At 38.8% G+C, this 19,133-nt stretch overlaps 1 protein-coding gene across 5 annotated transcripts in view; it reads left to right on the forward strand.

The window, feature by feature from the left end:
* The window catches only part of CLDN10 (claudin 10), a 1,179,064-nt gene extending 1,159,931 nt beyond the window's left edge, over positions 1-19,133 (forward strand). For 4 of the 5 annotated variants that reach the window (XM_050766566.1, XM_050766567.1, XM_050766568.1 and 1 more), the window contains 4 exons: positions 1,308-1,469; positions 1,558-1,639; positions 18,127-18,234; positions 18,801-19,133. In XM_050766566.1, coding sequence (XP_050622523.1) covers positions 1,308-1,469; positions 1,558-1,639; positions 18,127-18,234; positions 18,801-18,915 — 467 coding nt within the window. In that variant the 3' untranslated portion in view covers positions 18,916-19,133. Of the gene's footprint in view, positions 1-1,307; positions 1,470-1,557; positions 1,640-4,736; positions 4,879-18,126; positions 18,235-18,800 lie in introns of those variants that run through there. The other variant, XM_050766569.1, reaches the window with a different exon arrangement.

A 19,133-nucleotide genomic window follows, 5' to 3' on the forward strand; every position in this document is an offset into this window, starting at 1 on the left:
CTCAGAAGGCTAAGGCAGGAGGATCTCTTGAACCCAGGAATTGGAGGCTGCAGTGAGCTATGATGATGCCACTGCACTCCAGCCTGGGTGACAAAAGTAAGATCTTGTCTTAAAAAAAAGAAAAGAAAAAGAAGAAACTGAACTGGAGGCCACTAGTATGTACTCCCTAAATTCATGATTATCATGATCTTGGAATTATTATTTATTGTGGCTTTGCTTGAACACCACTAATAAATGACTCGTCATATATTGGCACATGAGAGGTTTTTTCCAGTTAAAAAGTTTAATTCCAAATGTAAATCTGATGTAAGTATATATGTTCATTTGCTTAGCAAATATTTACTTACACCCAGTATGTGCTACTATCACTATTTTAGATTGAAATATGGCATTGTTTCAGGCTGAAATGAAAATGACTTATGTGGTAAAAGCTTATTAGTTTAAACCCTGTTAATGTGAAAACCTGGACAAAAGCCACACTAAAGTTTACCCTGTACCGTGGCTGTGCAAATAAAAATACGTGACTAAGAAAAAGAATAACACAGGAAGGATGAACAAACGAACTCACAGAACATACTTTTTAGGGTACTTTAAAGGCATTCATTTATAGGAGAACAGTTGACTTAATCACTATAAATGACTCTTCTACAAAATAGTGCTTTTAAAAACCCAGTTTTATTATATATGTCCTGAAAATAATAGTACTTCACTAAAATATTCCCTTAGACCCCCCCCCATGGTTCATGATGATATTCCAGTTAGTCTCCTATTAATAACCTTCCACTAATATTGGAAGGTTTGACCCTTTGGAGCTCTTTCGGCTGCCCAGTTATAAATCTTATCATTTGATAATGTCAGAATCATTAAAACACATTTTTAAGGTCCAATGAGCGGAGGAGCTACAGAGTTGTGATGGTGGCAGATGATGTTTTTTCACAGTACAAGGCAATGTTATATGGAACTTGTAGTCTGATTTGGGATGGAATCCATGTCTGCTACTTTCTAACTCACCTCTGGTAAGTCACATAACCTTTGTGTGCCTCAGTTTCCTCATCAGTGCATATGGAAATAACACTCAGAGATCTGTCCTGAGGATTCCACATAAACCGCACTTCACAGTGTGTGACCTAGAATAGGCACTCCCTGTAGATTAACTTGCTTTCCTTTCTTGCTTGTCTTGCCACATGTTTTCACCATTACAGTTATCTTTTTGGAAAACAAACATCCAGAATGACAATGTAAAATGAGGATTTCTCCCTGGACAGCCACATGCTTTATGTAACGTAAATGACCTACTCTAATTGCAGGTTATATCCAGGCATGTAGAGGACTTATGATCGCTGCTGTCAGCCTGGGCTTCTTTGGTTCCATATTTGCACTCTTTGGCATGAAGTGTACCAAAGTCGGAGGCTCCGATAAAGCCAAAGCTAAAATTGCTTGTTTGGCTGGGATTGTCTTCATACTGTCAGGTAAATAGTAACTTTCTTCCAAGCAAGGTAATTGATGATGTGAATGAAATCACACTAACCATAGTGCTTTCCCTCTGATACTTGTTAGGGCTGTGCTCCATGACCGGCTGTTCCCTATATGCAAACAAAATCACGACGGAATTCTTTGATCCTCTCTTTGTTGAGCAAAAGTAAGTACTCCTCTCCGTCTGTTTCCAGCTCACAGGAAATGTATATAAATTAATATTCTCAACCAAGAGACATGAATTTCCTACATGACTTTTGAAAGTAAGACATACTGATAAATGGTAACCGATGACATCATTCAAGATTAATTGTGTTATATGCCACATACACAAAACATACATTTAATTACTTTGCTAGTGTTGCAGTGTCTTGTCTCTAAACAGTTCAAGGCATCAGATTTAGAACTATAAACTTCATCATTGGCTGTACATCATGAAACTGAGGTCAAGTAGAGGAAAAGTGAAAGGTGTCAGATGGGGAGAAAAGAATGAAGCGGCGTGCGAATAGAAAATTAAAAGCTTGTCTTGATTGCTGCCCACTCAAAATGATATTTGCCAGAAGATAGTTTCTGGGTCTTTTAAATCTGCTGTATTAACTACTGTCTTAACAAGCTCCACCTAATAAGCCTGTATAAAGAAACTGTACATGATGCAAGGTTTTTGAAAAATGTTGTAGGAGCACGGCACCTTTACCCAAATGTGGTTGGTCGGTCTTGCAGATGAATGCTTTGGAATTAACAGATCAGTTTGCTTGTTGGTGTTGTTTTTAAACTATAGGATGTTGCTTTTTATAGTTTCCTAGGCTTATTTCTTTGGATTGGGAAAACCCCAGGGATACCAAATCAGAATTAATATATTAAATATTTTGTCTTGCCTAAGAATATATCTACATCCCTCTTTAGGAAGCCTTACATATATATATGTGTGTGTATTGCTATCAATGAGGCTGGTAATTTTATTTTAGACTTCAGGTCAAATTTTATAGAATTTTTAAGGAGTATATTACTGAAATAGCTGGTCAGCTGGGCTTTACTTTTTTTCTAGTGGTTTTAGGAATCTTCAGGAAATTGATTTTCTAGTTCTGTCTTAAGTGTACCTTATGCATAAATAGTAAATGCTTATATCATGAAATATAATGAAAATAATAGCTAGTGCCTGTTGAGTCCCCACCAGGAGCCAAGCAGAGCTTGGCTTATTTTTTTTTTATTCTTAAAACAACCTTATAACCTTATTAAGTAGGTGCTCTTGGTACTCTTTCTTTAAATTGAGGAAAGAGGCCAAGTAATGTGTTCAAGGGAACTTGGACCAAACTAGTAAGCTGATTGAACTGTGATTCAAACCAGGCAGTTGAACTTCAGAACACTGGCTCCTAAAATGCATGATTTATAATATTCCACTATTTTGTAATTTTTGTGACAATATTCTATATATACTGTTCATCAACTTTCGTTCTTTTTTTTTTTTTTTTTTTTTTTTTAAAGAGATAGGGCCCTTTCTGTCACTCAGGCTGGAGTGTGGTGGTGTGATCATAGTTCACTGCAGCCTTGTGCTCCTGCGCTCAAGTGATCCTCCCACCTCAGCCTCCCGAGTAGCTGGGACATGTATGTGCCACCACAGCCGGCAACTTTTTTTTTTTTTTTTTGAGATGGAGTTATTGCTCTTGTTGCCCAAGCTGGAGTGCAGTGGTGCGATCTCGGCTCACTGCAATCTCCATCTTCCGAGGTCAAGCGATTCTCTTGCCTCAGCCTCCTCAGTAGCTGAGATTACAGGCACGCACCACCACGCCCAGCTAATTTTTTTGTATTTTTAGTAGGGACAGGGCTTCGCCATGTTGGCCAGGCTGGTCTCGAACTCCTGACCTCAGGTGATCTGCCTGCCTCGGCCTCCCAGAATGCTGGGATTACAGGCATGAGGCACTGCGCCCGGCCCCGGATAATTTTTCCATGTTTTAATGGAGACAGGTCTTGCTATGTTGCACAGGGTTGTCTCCAGCTCTCGATCTTCAATGATCCTCCTGCCTCAGCCTCCCAAAGTACTGGGATTACAGATATGAGCAGCCATGCCCAGCCTTTTCTAGACATTTAAAAATCGTTTTTATTCAGAAATTTTATTAAATGGGAAACAAAAACAAATGTTTTAGACCCCAATATAACTTTTTTATCCCTTGCCTATGATACAAAAACATATTCTGATTTATTAATTTTCTCCTGACTTATCTTTCAAATGAGATTTGCACAGATGGACATGGCTGCAAACGTTGAAATGAAAACCGAGGCTGTATTTCTGAAGCTTAGAAATATTTTAATATTTAAATGAAATAATTGTATTTAAATGATACATTTTTATTTTAGGGTTTGATATCATAAATATGCAACAAACCTGTGTTTCTCATGGTTTATTTTATTAAACACATTGCTCACTCTTCTACATGATCTTTCCTGTATTACTGGTTTTATTTTCCTGACAATTATTAAGGATATCTTTGTCTAAATCTTAACAATCATTGGAATCTTTCCTCAAATAGTCAAGGCTAATTTGTGTACAAACAATAACTTAAGCCTATCTTTGTGTGACTGTTTTCTGTGCTTGCTATAGCTCAGTCACCTAACTCAGTGTAGTGCCATTGGAATTTCTTACTCTCTTTTCAGATTTTGATTAAACTCAGTTCAGTAATGAGGTGCTGTGAGAGGTTTTCCTCTTTTTCAACCTCTTAGTGCTACATTGAGCTATTCCACCGTCATTAGCTTCTCGGAATTTCTCTTTCCATCTCTGCCTACTCTCTCTCTCTCTCTCTCTCTCTCTGTGTCTGTATTCTTGTCTGTAAAACAAAGATAATAATAGTACCCCTCTCACGAAATTGCTGTGAGAGTTAGGAGATATATATATATATATATGATTGGCACAGAGCAAACACCTTGTATTAGCTTTTATTGTGTTATATTAACTATTATGAAGATTGTTTTTTTAATTCTGTATAGTATGTAAGATGTGGCTTATCTTCATAGATGCCTTTATTAGCTCTTTTCTGAGGTGGCTTAAATATATAACACCTACAATTCGCTCATTTACCTAATGTAAGTAAAAGCACAAGAATCAGGGGTCATGAAAAACAGCACTGCTTATCCATTGGTAATATTTACAAATAACAGGCCCTTTGCATCAAGGTCTACAGAAAATATAGACTATAAAAAACCTGATATTGAGGATGAGTTGACTCCTTGAGATTGGGGCTTTCTCTCCTTCATCTCTGTTTTCCCTGCAGTGACTTTCACAAAGAAAGGTCCTCCATGATTTCAACAAAATCCAGCTGGATCAAGGAATTATCAAGGCCTGAGAATTGTAGATACCATCAGATTCTAATTACCTACAATGATAGAAAAGAGGCATAAAAATGACACGACACCCACAAGAACTCACACCTCATTTAAACAAAACATACTTGTATAAAAACTAATAAATTAACATGACTTCATTTGGTTTCCCTTTATCAATACCTTCTAGTAGAGGGGATAAAAACTGGGAAGATGAATAAGCTGTAAATTGGCTACCAGCACAAAATGAACCGATTTCCTAGATCTGAAATATCAGCTTTAAAGCAATATTTTATTTCGGCTTATTCTAGGGATAGCACTTCTTTGGCTAGCATTTGCTGGAATTTGATAATTGATGCTTCTGGTTTTCTTTGTACGTGAACTTAGAGAGGAATACGTTGTAGAATCAAAGCTTGTGGCAGGGCCAGCCCTAGATGAGCTGGGATGTGAAGGATGCCACTATAGGAATGTTCTGACTATGTCTTTGGTGTCTTAATCAGCTGGCATGAGAATTAAGTTCCTTGAGGTCAGAAAACGTCTATACAACTCTATCTTCTTTGCCTAGCACAGTACCTAGAAGTGAAATTCTTGACTGTAGACCTAGTCCTTTCAGAATTAGCAGAGATAATTGTTGTCTCAGTGGATAGAGGGAGCCTTCCAGAGGATGGAGCAAGAAAGCTCTCTTCTTCCCATTATTATCTTACATGAATCTTACAAAAACTAGCTGCCACTAAATACCATGTCTCCCTGCAGGTGCATGTGTGTTTGGGCCCTTAGGAAGCGCAGTGAGAGACAGCTACTTGCCACATGTTCTCATTTACATTTCTGGTGAGCAAATACTTGCTCTCCAATACCCAAACCCTAATACTTTGGAAAACAGTTTAGATCTCAGAGCACGGTTTTGTTGTTCTTTTTTTTGCTGCTGCTGCTGTTTTTCCTTCGGATTTGTATGCGTGTTCATTGGATCTTCTTTGTAGATTTCCAGGACAACTCTATATAAGGCACATCTTGCTTGCTCAAGTTAGGAAAACACAACTAAGCTCATGAACCAAGTTCCCGCTACATTCCTGCTATATGCAAGGAACTCAGCTGGGAGCTTCGTTGATGAGAAAAAAATGAGTGGCTTCTTGCATGGCATTGGAGTAAAGATTGCAGCAGGCACACAACAGGCGGTATTGCACTTTATGTTCAGTGGCTAGTTCCTCTAAAAGCCCTTCCTTTTCCACCACATATTTGGGAAGATTTTTCTTCCAACCTACAGTCATTTGACAGAACTGCAATCTGTAAAGAGGTTCATCGTGTTCTGCTATTTCCCCATTTTTCCCTTTTGTTTTGCTTTCTTTCATTCGAGCTATGACTATGTTCTGTGACTCCAGCATGAGCTCTTGCAGAGCCTTGAAAACTGTTTTTCAACTCTTCCCTTTAGGCTGTGTCAAACTAACTTCCTCCTTATTAAAACAAAACCTAACAAATCTGAAAAAAAAAAAAAATCTCCTACAAGCTTGTAGTAATAGGTACTCCTTAGCATGATTCGCCATACCAGGATGTTGAAATTTAATTATGTTATTCCCACCATTGTTTTATTGTCCAAACCACTAGCTTTCTGAATGTCCTGCTTTGTTTTCTTAGATAAACTATTGCAAATAAGAATTGATCAACATTAAGAAACTCCTTTTCAAATCATGCAAAGTTATATGACTTAACTGATTGCTCTGGCTGAGGAAGTAGAACAGAATTGTTATCTTAGACTTATTCTTTTTTTTTTTTTTGTATATGAGATTTACTGTTAATATTTTGGCCCAGATATTCTTGTGTTTGGTTCTTATCATCCTCTAGGCTTTTTTATTTCCAGACTTTTCAAAATCATGTCACACTTCTCATTCCCGGCATGTATTTGGTTTCTACTTTAGGATTTAAGCTTTATATAGAAAAAATCTTTTCATCATTGTGGCTATTTAGTAGTTAGAAATAAACAACTACATGCTTGCTTTTTTATTATTATTTAAGTTCTAGGGTACATGTGCACAACATGCAGGTTTGTTACGTAGGTATACATGTGCCATGTTGCCTTGCTGTACCCATCAACTTATCATTTACATTAGGTATGTCTCCTAATGCTATCCCTCCCCCAGACCCCCACCCCCTGACAGGCCCCAGTGTGTGATGTTCCCCGCCCTGTGTCTATGTATTCTCATCATTCAGTTACCACTTATGAGTGAGAACATGTGGTGTTTGGTTTTCTGTCCTTGTGATAGTTTGCTGAGAATGATGGTTTCCAGCTTCATCCATGTCCCTGCCAAGGACATGAACTCATTCTTTTTTATGGCTGCATAGTATTCCATGGTGTATATGTGCCACATTTTCTTAATCCAGTCTCTCATTGACGGACATTTGGATTGGTTCCAACTCTTTGCCATTGTGAATAGTGCTGCAATACATACATGTGCATGTGTCTTTATAGTAGCGTGATTTATAATCCTTTGGGTATATACCCAGTGATGGGATCGCTGGGTCAAATGGTATTTCTAGTTCTAGATCCTTGAGGAATTGCCACACTGTCTTCCACAATGTTTGAACCAATTTACACTCCCCCCAACAGTGTAAAAGCATTCCTATTTCTCCACATCCTCTCCAGCATCTGTTGTTTCCTGACTTTTTAATGATTGCCATTCTAACTGGCATGAGATGGTATCTGATTGTGGTTTTGATTTGCATTCCTCTGATGACCAGTGATGATGAGCATTTTTCATGTGTCTGTTGACTGCATACATGTCTTCTTCTGAGAAGTGTCTGTTCATATCCTTTGCCCACTTTTTGATGGGTTTTTTTTTTTTTTCTTGTAAATTTGTTTAAGTTCTTTGTAGATTCTGGATATTAACCCTTTGTCAGATGGGTAGATTGCAAAAATTTTCTCCCATTCTGTAGGTTGCCTGTTCACTCTGATGATAGTTTATTTTGCTGTGCAGAGGCTCTTTAGTTTAATTAGATCCTATTTGTCTATTTTGGCTTTTGTTGCCATTGCTTGTGGTGTTTTAGTCATGAAATCTGCCCATGCCTATGTCCTGAATGGTATTGCCTAGGTTTTCTTCTAGGGTTTTTATGATTTTAGGTCTTACATTTAAGTCTTTAATCCATCTTGAGTTAATTTTTGTATAAGGTGTAAGGAAGGGATCCAGTTTCAGCTTTTACATATGGCTAGCCAGTTTTTCCAGCACCATTTATTAAATAGGGAATTCTTTCCCCATTTCTTGTTTTTGTCAGGTTTGTCAAAGATCAGATGGTTGTAGACGTGTGGTGTTATTTCTGAGGGCTCTATTCTGTTTCATTGGTCTATATATCTGTTTTGGTACCAATACCATGCTGTTTTGGTTACTGTAGCCCTGTAGTATAGTTTGAAGTCAGGTAGTGTGATGCCTCCAGATTTGTTCTTTTGGTTAGGATTGTCTTGGCTATGCAGGCTCTTTTTTGGTTTCATATGAACTTTAGTTTTTTTCAATTCTGTGAAGAAAGTTATTGGTAGCTTGATGGGGATGGCACTGAATCTGTAAATTACTGTCGGCAGTATGCCATTTTCACGATATTGATTCTTCCTATCCATGAGCATGGAATGTTCTTCCATTTGTTTGTGTCCTCTTTTATTTTGTTGAGCAGTGGTTTGTAGCTCTCCTTGAAGAGGTCCTTCACATCCCTTGTAAGTTGGATTCCTAGGTATTTTATTATATTTGAAGCAATTGTGAATGGGAGTTTACTCATGATTTGGCTCTCTGTTTGTCTGTTATTGGTGTATAGGAATGCTTGCGATTTTTGCACGTTGATTTTGTATCCTGAGACTTTGCTGAAGTTGCTTATCAGCTTAAGGAGATTTTGGACTGAGACAATGGGGTTTTCTGAATATACAATCATGTCATCTGCAAAGAGGGACAATTTGACTTCCTCTTTTCCTAATTGAATACTCTTCATTTCTTTCTCTTGCCTGATTGCCTTGGCCAGAACTTCCAACACTATGTTGAATTGGAGTGGTGAGAGAGGGCATCCTTGTCTTGTACTGATTTTTGAAGGGAATGGTTCCAGTTTTTGCCCATTGAGTGTGATATTGGCTGTGGGTTTGTCATAAATAGCTCTTATTATTTTGAGATATGTTCCATCAATGCCTAGTTTATTGAGAGTTTTTAGCATGAAGAGCTGTTGAATTTTGTCAAAGGCCTTTTTTGCATCTATTGAGATAATCATGTGGTTTTTGTCGTTGTTTCTGTTTATGTGATGGATTACATTTATTGATTTGTGTATGAACAACTACCTTCTTTCAGATAAATTATCTCATTCTTGTCAAGTTGAATGGACATTAGACAATGTAAGAAGTAAATTTCTAGATTATACAGATTTTCTTGGGTGAGGATGAAAAGAATATTGACCTCATCAGGTGACCTTGTCAAGATATTTAATTTCTCTCTTCTATACTTATTATAATTTAATACACTATGGATGTTTGTTTATTTAAGTTTACTCCATTCATGAGGTTATTTGGAGGATGAACTAATGTTGGTAGCAATCTCACATATTCTCAGATAGGAGATTCCAGATAAGTGCCAAGTGGTAAGAACAAAACAGAGTTCAACTGTTGAATATTAAGAAAGTGTTATTCAGTGGTTTCAGTTTGTTCAGAAATAGTGTAGGCCACCTCAGATCACCAGAATTACTTTGATGCTTTTTGTTATGCTAGCATGACGTAAAAATCTGCTTGGGAACTAAATATTTGGCGCTGTCTTTTGTTTTTACTGACTAGTGTGTGACATCATGATTTCTGCCAGTGTGCCCTGCTTTCTGGTAATTCAGCTCTTACCTCCATTGCTCCTCTCCTTTTCACATCCTGGTTAACCTCTGATCAACCTTCAGAACCTGCATTCTTGGTGGGGTGTCCCTGTTTTGGGTGTTCCCTTTCCATCCTAACTCTACTGGGTGGTTTGCACCTGCTCATTTATTGGCTGGTCTCCTTAACAAGACCACAAGCATCTAGAAGTAGAAACGATGTGTTGCTCACTTTGGAATCTCTTGTAGAGGACCCATGCTCCATGACCCTTACAGCAAGGACGGTAAATCCGCAGTGTTGTAGGACTGTCTGCCTGTCTGTATCTCTCCTAGAATGGTAAGACGGAGCATGCTTGTGGTGATCGCCTAAAGGAACAGGGAGACGCAGCATGGCACACTGTTCAAGAATAAGGACTCTGGATCCAGGCTGCCTGAGAGTAAACCTTTGCTTTGTCACTTTCTAGCTGTGTAACCTTGAAGAAGTTACTTATCCTTTCTGTGCCCAGTGCCCCTCATCAGTGGAATGAGGATAATACATACTAGGAGGCTGTTGTCAGGATTAAATGAGATAGTATACTTCAACTGTTTAGAATCATGGTAGTTCATAGTAAACACTTACTAAATGCTAGCTACTATTTTTAGGGATACTGACTCTAATGCAGAGTATACTAATGTATAGTATATTACCTTATGTAGTCTATTTAGGTTAGCCACAGAGAAATGTATGTTGAAATGTTGGAGACCTAGTAGAAGAGATAATCATTTTAAGACACTTGGCTCTCAAGTAGAAGGCACATTTGAAGGGGACCTAACACGAAACCATAAGGCTTGGCTGGGTGCAGTGGCTCATGCCTGTAATCCCAGTACTTTGGGAGGCCAACATGGGTGGATCATTTGAGGTCAGGAGTTCGAGGCCAGACTGGCCAACAAGGTGAAACCCTGACTCTACTAAAAATACAAAAATGAGCTGGGTGTGGTGGCGGGTGCTCATAGTTCCAGCTACTCAAGAGGCTGAGGCAGGAGAATCACTTGAACCTGGGGGGTGGAGGTTGCAGTGAGCCAAGATTGCACCACAGCACTCCAGCCTGGGCAACAGAGGGAGTGAGACTCTGCCTCAATAAATATATATATATATAAAATAAAATAAATAAGGCTTGTGTAATTTAAAAATTGTTGGTCACCTCTGTCATAGCATTGAGTTAGAGATAAGTAATAATATAAAGTTGTCAACTGGATACTCTTGGTTCGATTCTAAAATATATTCAGGTAGCTACTTGAAGACTGAATAAAATGTCAGATACACTTTTGATTGATTGACCCAAGCTTCTTTTGCTGCAAGTCCATCTGTATATTTTTACCTCAACACAAAGCCATGTACACCCACATCCACACACGGATTCTTGACTCAAGCTTAGCATTACTGGCCATGCCCTAAGGCATCTCAGGACAGTATTTGTTATTTTAGGAATTTCCCATCTTGAAGCACAGCCTTCTCTGTGATGTCAGTTTATTCAGACTTAAAAGTCTGCATGTAAACCTGTTACTGTGCCTACTTTAACTATTATGGCTCAGTGCCTCATTTCTCACTTACGGCCAAGCAAACTCCCCAATTATCCACACACGAATGGAGATGTGGCATGGATGGTGCTAAGCAACAGATTTGGTTTTGAATTGAACTATGTGACTTTGGGACCATGAGATGTTCCTTTTACATTACAGTTTACTTTGGCTAACAAAGAGTAGCCAACATTAGATTTAGTCCTACTGTGGATGGTTTTTAAATTCCTGTGAATAATTTTCAAGAATTAGTAGTCCTATGTAGACACTCACTGATCACTTTACACACTATTAGAGAGGCAGGTGGCGGAGAGGAGAAGGGTGAGGTTTTGGAGTATGACTCAGCTCTGATCCTGGCTGAATCCTCGTCCTCCTCTTCTGTTATATTAGGTAGAGTGCAGTTGCATTGACTGGATAACAGAGGTAGTATTTCCTGTTCTGAATGTTAAGAGGATGAGAGAAGATAAAATATTGGGGAGATATTGGCCCAAAGATGTGAAATTTCAGTTAGATAGGAGGAATAAAATATATACATAATTTTAAAATGTATATATACACACACACATATATACATATATAGAGACCAGTTTTATATCTATTTATAAATTCAGCATTCCTGATTGCCTAAATATGTTTCCTGAAGTTACCTTTGGACAATGTGTAACATATTAGGTTGGTGCAAAAGTAATTGCAGTGTTTGTCATTACTTTTAATAGCAAAAACTGCAATTACTTTTGCACAGACCTAATATTTCTGCTTCCCTAGTTAGGTAATGAGCTAAATAAAATCCTTGAAACATGTTCATTTTAGAAAATAAAAAGAAAACGTCTATAAAGCATCCACCACAGCGACACATGGTAGGTAATCAATCAATGTTACCTGTTATTAATATATGCAACTTATAGAATTCTGAACTACCCTAATGAAAATCACAGCACATGGAAGGATAATGGGCGTAGTCTATTATAATCTAGCCACAGAAAAGCAGTTTTTTTGTTTAGGTACCCCCTACCAAATGTCTTTATTTTGGGTTTCCAAAATGTAAGAATTCTCTATGAAGTTTCCATATATAAGTAGACACTTATAATTTAAATTATTCCATCCTACTTTCGCCCACCATTTGGGAGGCACCTGCTACTATTTTGCAAGTCTTGTTGGATGCCTCGGGTAGGAAGTACTGTGGCATCTGCCAGGCAGTGGGAGAGAACCCAGCAGAGGGGGAGGCTGAGTGTCTCATAAGAGAGACTGGACTGTGGCAGCCTCAGAGACACACAGGATGAGCGGGCACCCCACATAACTGGGGCCCCAAAAGAATGAGGTGTATTTTGGGGAAATGCAGATAATTGCTGTAGAATACTTACTTATATAAAAATAAAATCAATTCATGCAGTTATATAGATCTTGGATTGTATTTAATATAAGACAATGCATTGAATAAAAAGTTTTATGTTAGACCAATAGAATTCAATTTTGAAATGTTATATTTGATAATATATGAGTGTACTTTCTGGATTTTAAACTTTGTAAAAAAAAAAAAAACTTACGTAGTTATTTTAAGGTAATTGGAAAATGTGTCTTGATTAAAATGAGGAGCAGGATACTATGTTTGAAAAACACACAATATTGAAGGATGGCAGAAGACCTGGCTTCTAGCTCTGTGACCTTCAGCAAGGTCACTTCACTTCTCTGGGGATCTTAAAAGGATGAGGTGCTTTCGTTTGTTAAAACCGATCTTGCTTTGTTTTGGGAGGGGCTGCTTTTTCCTTTTTCAGCTCCAACATGCCCTGATTCTAATTGGTATCCTCACCTCTTTTTGTGCCGGAAGAAAAGGCAGCCCGAGGGCATTCATTAAAAAATCCCATGCCCTGAAGCTCTTGAGCCACTGAGAACTTAACGAGCCAGGGAGAGACAAAACTCCCATCTTTCTGAAATGACAAAATATGTTGCATCGATTGGGTTTTTTCTATTTATAAAATCTTTTACTTAAAGTGTACATAAAAGGATGATGGCATGACAGTTAAGAGCTTCGGTTTGGAATCACAGTTATGGGTTTTAAATCATGGGTCTACCATTTATTTGGCTGAGACATGAAGGAACAAGTAATTTAATCTCCCAGAGCTTTAGTTTCCTCATTTGTAAAATGAGGATAGTAATACGTATCTCCCAGGCTTGTGATGAAGATTGAATATCATAATGTTTGTAAAAAAAATCTTAGCACACACAGAAACGTCCTAGTACAATGAGCTGGCAGTAATAGTAGCTGCTGTTAGCATGGACATTGACTTGAACCACATCTGAATGTGTTTGGGAGAACCATGGTAATGTTTACTTTGCAAAAACATGCTCTTCTTATTGTTTCATCACACTTTACTGTAATTATTGGTTTAATGTCTGACTATCCCCAGTAGACTACACAATCTGGATCTGTGAGCCAGGGCCATGTCCCTCTTATCTGCCCTGAACACCTGATTAGCACAATACCTGGCATGTCATTTCTGTAGAGGTAACCAGAGGAGGTTATACCAGCTCCCCATAGATGGCAAACCTAAATCAGAATAGGGATTTGGGTGCCAGGAATACAAAAGTAGGAGGTGAAAACAAGTTGTTCAGCATTCCATTTCCTTAGGATTACTCTAAATGGCTAAAATATGAGTTGAAGTATGAAATGCATCAGAATCAAGGTCTCTAGGTTGGTGTAGCTCTGGCCAGCTCAACATGAAATGAGAGCCATGCACAACAGCCTACAGCACCACATACAGCCGGGTGGAGAGTGACTTCACCTTAGATCTTTATGGTTTCTTCTTTGAGAAAATTATAAGTCGTTATCTGTGTTTTAATTTCTGTCAGAAGTAAATTTGTTCCCCATTCCGTTTCTAAAGTCACTTAGTGACGTTATTAATGTATATTGAAGTTATACGTGCAGCTTTTGATTAGTCCATCAACCGAGATCCTCTAAAAACAATGTTTTCCTCCATAAATGAAGTTCTGTCCTCAACCTGAAAGTCATGGATATGCATTGGTCCAGTGTCATGTAGATTTGTAACCTTTCAGAATAATGAAGAAACTTTGGTGTTAGTCATAAAGAGGGCACACTCTGAGCAGGAAGGCTGGCCGAGGGACAGGAGGATATTGTTCACAAAAGACCTGCAACAGAGAATCTGAAATTTGGATAATCTTACCAACGTGTTGAAATCAGCTTCTTAGTGTTACCAAAACGGAAGAAAGATTTCCAGACAGAGAGTAAATAAGTCTCCTAATCAATGTGAAAGAATATGTGCCTGGGAACAAACTGGAGTGGATATTATGTTCACCTCTTTCTCAGTCCTGTCTTTCAATAACACACGTCAGTTTTTTTTTGTCTGTTATTTGTGTTTTTTTATTTTTATTTATTTTTGTGTGTGTTTTTATTGTACTTTAAGTTCTAGGGTACATGTGTACAACGTGCAGGTTTGATACATAGGTTTACATGTGCCATGTTGGTTTGCTGTACCCATCAACTCATCATTTACATTAGGTATTTCTCCTAATGCTATCCTTCCCCACTAGCCCCCAACCTGTGTCCAAGTCTCATTGTTCAATTCCCACCTGTGAGTGAGAACATGTTGTGTTTGGTTTTCTGTCCTTGTGATAGTTTGCTGAGAATGATGGTTTCCAGCTTCATCCATGTCCCTGCCAAGGACATGAACTCATCCTTTTTTATGGCTGCATAGTATTCCATGGTGTATATGTGCCACATTTTCTTAATCCAGTCTATCACTGATAGACATTTGGTTGGTTCCAAGTCTTTGCTCTTTTGAATAGTGCTGCAATAAACATATGAACACATGTCAGTTTTTGCCAGATACACACAGAGAGGTGTGAATTAAAGTCACTGTTGACTAAGTTTGTGATATGTCTTTCACAGAAAGAAGGAAAAGTCTCTGAAAGAACATGCCACCAAATTAAAAAAAAAAAATTCTGGGGTAGACGTATGGTTTCTGAAATCATCTCTAAATGGATATTGTCTATTAAATGTTTGTCTCCAACATAATTCACACTGAAATTCAAATGGAAATGATTTTTTCCTTGGAATAGTGTCAATATGTAGTGACTTAAGATATTTTTCAAAAAGGGCCATGTGTGGTGGCTCACACCTGTAATCTCAGCCCTTTAGGAGGCTGAGGTGGGTGGATCACCTGAGGTCAGGAGGTCAAGACCAGCTTGGCCAACATTTTGGAAACCCCATCTCTACTAAAAATACAAAAATTAGTTGGGCATGGTGGCACACACCTGTAATCCCAACTACTCGGGAGGCTGAGGCAGGAGAATTGCTTGAACCCGGAAGGTAGAGGTTGCAGTGAGCTAAGATTGCACCATTGCACTCCAGCCTGGGCGACACAGACTCCATCTCAAAAAAGAAAAAGATACATAAAAAGGATATATTTTAAAAGATATTAAATATTAATATAAGCCAAACTCATGATTCCTAAATTCCTCCAGAAAGTTTCAATATGGCTTAATGTAAAACCACTTCCTCATCCACCTGGGTAATTTATCCTGTAATTTGTAGTAATACTGTATCTGTGTTTGTAATGCTTCTTTCAGTGAACTCATTGTGCCAAGCTATGCTTATGATTTCTATCATCTTCATCCCCCAACTGGCCACTCTTAATAATTCGATATTTATTTATTTGTAATCAACCATGGTATCTGGCACTGGCATTCTATTTTAGTGAAGTTCAATATTTTCAGAAAAATCTCAGACCATGTTTTCAGGGCATATTTACACTAAGAGTAATATTAAGGTATAGTTTCAGGAGAGAAGATAGCCTAACCTGTACTGGGAAAAAAAGTAGAGAAAAATAGCAAGTGTTGTACAATTATAGTCATCCTATAATAATACACTTCATGCAGAACTTTATAGTTATGCTCACTCCTTTAGCTGTCTGCAGTAAAAAGGGTGCCAACAGACAGATCTGATGCCATCTTCTAGGATTTCCAGGTGTTTCAGGGGCCAAATGACAGGCACCTCCAGTTTGGCAGGCATGCTGCTTGTTGCCGGTGCATAATCTCGTTAAAATAACATAAAAGCAGGGCTGACTGCAGGAATCCAGGGCGTCTTTTTCAGATGTGTAACACAGTATTTAATGAAAGTATCTTTTCTGAAACTCCCAGTTCAGCATTCCCGATCTGGCCAACTCTTTTTTCACTTGTGGACTTCCTGCTCAGTCCTCCTGTGTATATGTGTGTGTGTATGTCTGTGTGTGAACTAACATGACAGCAAAAGCAACCTTTTGTTTTCTAACTACAGTCTGCCTACATGATTTGTGCTGCAGAACAGAATAAACACGTGGAAAGCTTGGCAAGGTTAAGGCAGAGGGTGTGTGTGCAGACCGAAGTGTTTGTATCCCCACTTATACAAACCCTCTGTCTCTGCCATTGCCCTTTAACGGAGCCCGCTTACGTTCCTCAGATGCCAGAGCACAGTTAGTGCTCCAGAGCGGAGGGGCTTCCCTCTAGTTGTTCTGTTGCAGCGGTTCCTTGCCCCATCGATCACCCTGATGTCCCAGGAAAGGCAACACAAGAGTGAGTAAAGAAAGGCTCACAGAGCAGCATTATTGTGCACATAACTCCATCCCAACTGCAAATGCACAAGTGGGCCCCGTGTCCCTGATAAATGTGATGTGTGTCTTAAAATACTGAGGTTCACTAAAATAGGATGCCAGTGCCAGGTACCATGCATGCTTGATTAAAAGCACACCCTGCTTCCTGCTCCCCTGGCTAGTGATGGGCCCATCCTATTACACCACTCTGCCTGCCACTCAGACCACACCAGAAAGCCTGCCCATGTGCAGAGCCAGAGTTCAGAGATAGTGACGCTTCAAGTAGGAGGGGGTGCAGCAAGGCTCAGGACAACCCCAGGCAGCAGTGGGTGGCCTCGATCTGATACTGAAGCCTGGCCTTGGCTCTTGAACTTGGCTCCCCTGCGCCCTGTGGATGGAACTAACCTTGGGCCCTGTGTTGCCTTCCCCTGGACCTCTTACTCTCTTGCCTCATTTCCCCTATGGATTCTGTGCTATCAAAAACAGACCCTCCAACCCTGGCTTTATTTTACACTGAAAAGCACCGAGATTTCTTTTGTCTTGCAATGGAAGTTTATGGGCCCCAAATGAGAGTTACTCTTTATAAAAACAAACAAAAACCTAAAATCAACCTATTCTTCTGGAGAAAGCTAAACAAACATGAGAACACACATAGTCGCTGAGATTTTGGTGTACTTTTCTCATTCCTTGTTCTCTGGGTGAACTGAAAGGATTTCCTCTAGTCCGCTACTGTAAGTGATCTTGTTTTTTGTCCTCAGGAGCACTGTTCATACATTTGTTTCATGGCCTTCCCGGGGAAGGACTGTCTCGTTTATCTTTGCATCTGCTCCTGCTGTGGTCATCGGCAGAGCACTATGACCTGCCATCTGGGAGATGCTTAATAGTAATTTATCACTAAATGATAGCTATTGATTCATTTCCCCACTAGACTGCAGTGATTAATGACGATTTGCACATATCAGGTGCTTAGTAAACATTTACTAAATTGAACTAACATGACAGCAAAAGCAACCTCTCATTTTCTAACTACAGTCTGCCTACATGATTTGTGCTGCAGAACAGAATAAATAGATGGAAAGCTTGGCAAGGTTAAGGCAGAGTGCAGAGGAAAGGTGCTGGCTGAGTCAGGAGACCCTGGCTGTGACTACTTTTGCTTTGACCTTGCCCCCGTGGATGCCCTCATTTCCTTTCAGGATGTTGGGATGGTCTAATGGCTATAAAAACACTTTGGGAAGAGTTTACAGCATTTTACAGCCACAAGGCGTTATTATTTCCTTTACAGTCTTCAATAGCAAAAAAACATAATGAGCATTTAGTAAATGTTGACTCTCAGTGTTAAATACTGTTTACTCCCCAAATAAGTGAGCTGTAATACTTGTGTAATGCTTTCTCACAGGTATGAATTAGGAGCCGCTCTGTTTATTGGATGGGCAGGAGCCTCACTGTGCATAATTGGTGGTGTCATATTTTGCTTTTCAATATCTGACAACAACAAAACACCCAGGTATGAAAAAGAGACAAAAATGACCTGTTAAAAAGTCGAAGGCTATTCTAAATCATGACATGTGGGACAAATTTCAGATAGTTCATATGATTCTTAGAAACTTCCAAAACCCAGAATTGGAAAAGGTTAGGAGTACAGTTAATTTTCTACAGTTTTACCATTATTATATTCCAAAGAAAATTCTGTAAGTAGAAATAAGGGTCTGAATATGAGGACATGTTCTTCACTTTGGCCTCATCATAATTTTCCTGTAGGTAGGCAGGAATGTTGATGGCCTCCACTAAGTCTCCTAGGTTCCAGGAAGACGAGTTTTAAAACATGGTTTTGTAAGAGGATAACTGAACAAATGACCAAGTCATGAGTTTCTTCTGCAGAGAGTGTCCATCCCACCAGTTATTCAGAAATGACACTGAAAATACTTCTTGGGGCCAGAGAGAAGAAAGCTATCTAAGAAAGAGGAAGACTTACATTTAGATATTGGCAAAGACGGGCTGAAACAGTTTCTTCCCATTTTTGTTTGCCCTATGCGTAGAATAGAACCTACCAAACTATGTTTTACCTTTCAGATACGCATACAACGGGGCCACATCTGTCATGTCTTCTCGGACAAAGTATCATGGTGGAGAAGATTTTAAAACAACAAACCCTTCAAAACAGTTTGATAAAAATGCTTATGTCTAAAAGAGCTCACTGGCAAGCTGCATCTTGAGTTTGTTATAAAAGCGAACTGTTCACAAAATGATCCCAAGGCCCTCCCATAATTAACACTCAAAACTATTTTTAAAATATGCATTTGAAGCATTTGTTGATTGCAATGGATGTAAGTGTTCTTACACAGTTATATACTAATCATTTTCTGTTGTGGCTTTCTATAAAAAATAAACAGGTTATTTACAGGA

The sequence above is a fragment of the Macaca thibetana genome, chromosome 17, assembly GCF_024542745.1.
Source record: "Macaca thibetana thibetana isolate TM-01 chromosome 17, ASM2454274v1, whole genome shotgun sequence".
In the NCBI taxonomy this organism is placed as follows: Eukaryota; Metazoa; Chordata; class Mammalia; order Primates; family Cercopithecidae; genus Macaca; species Macaca thibetana.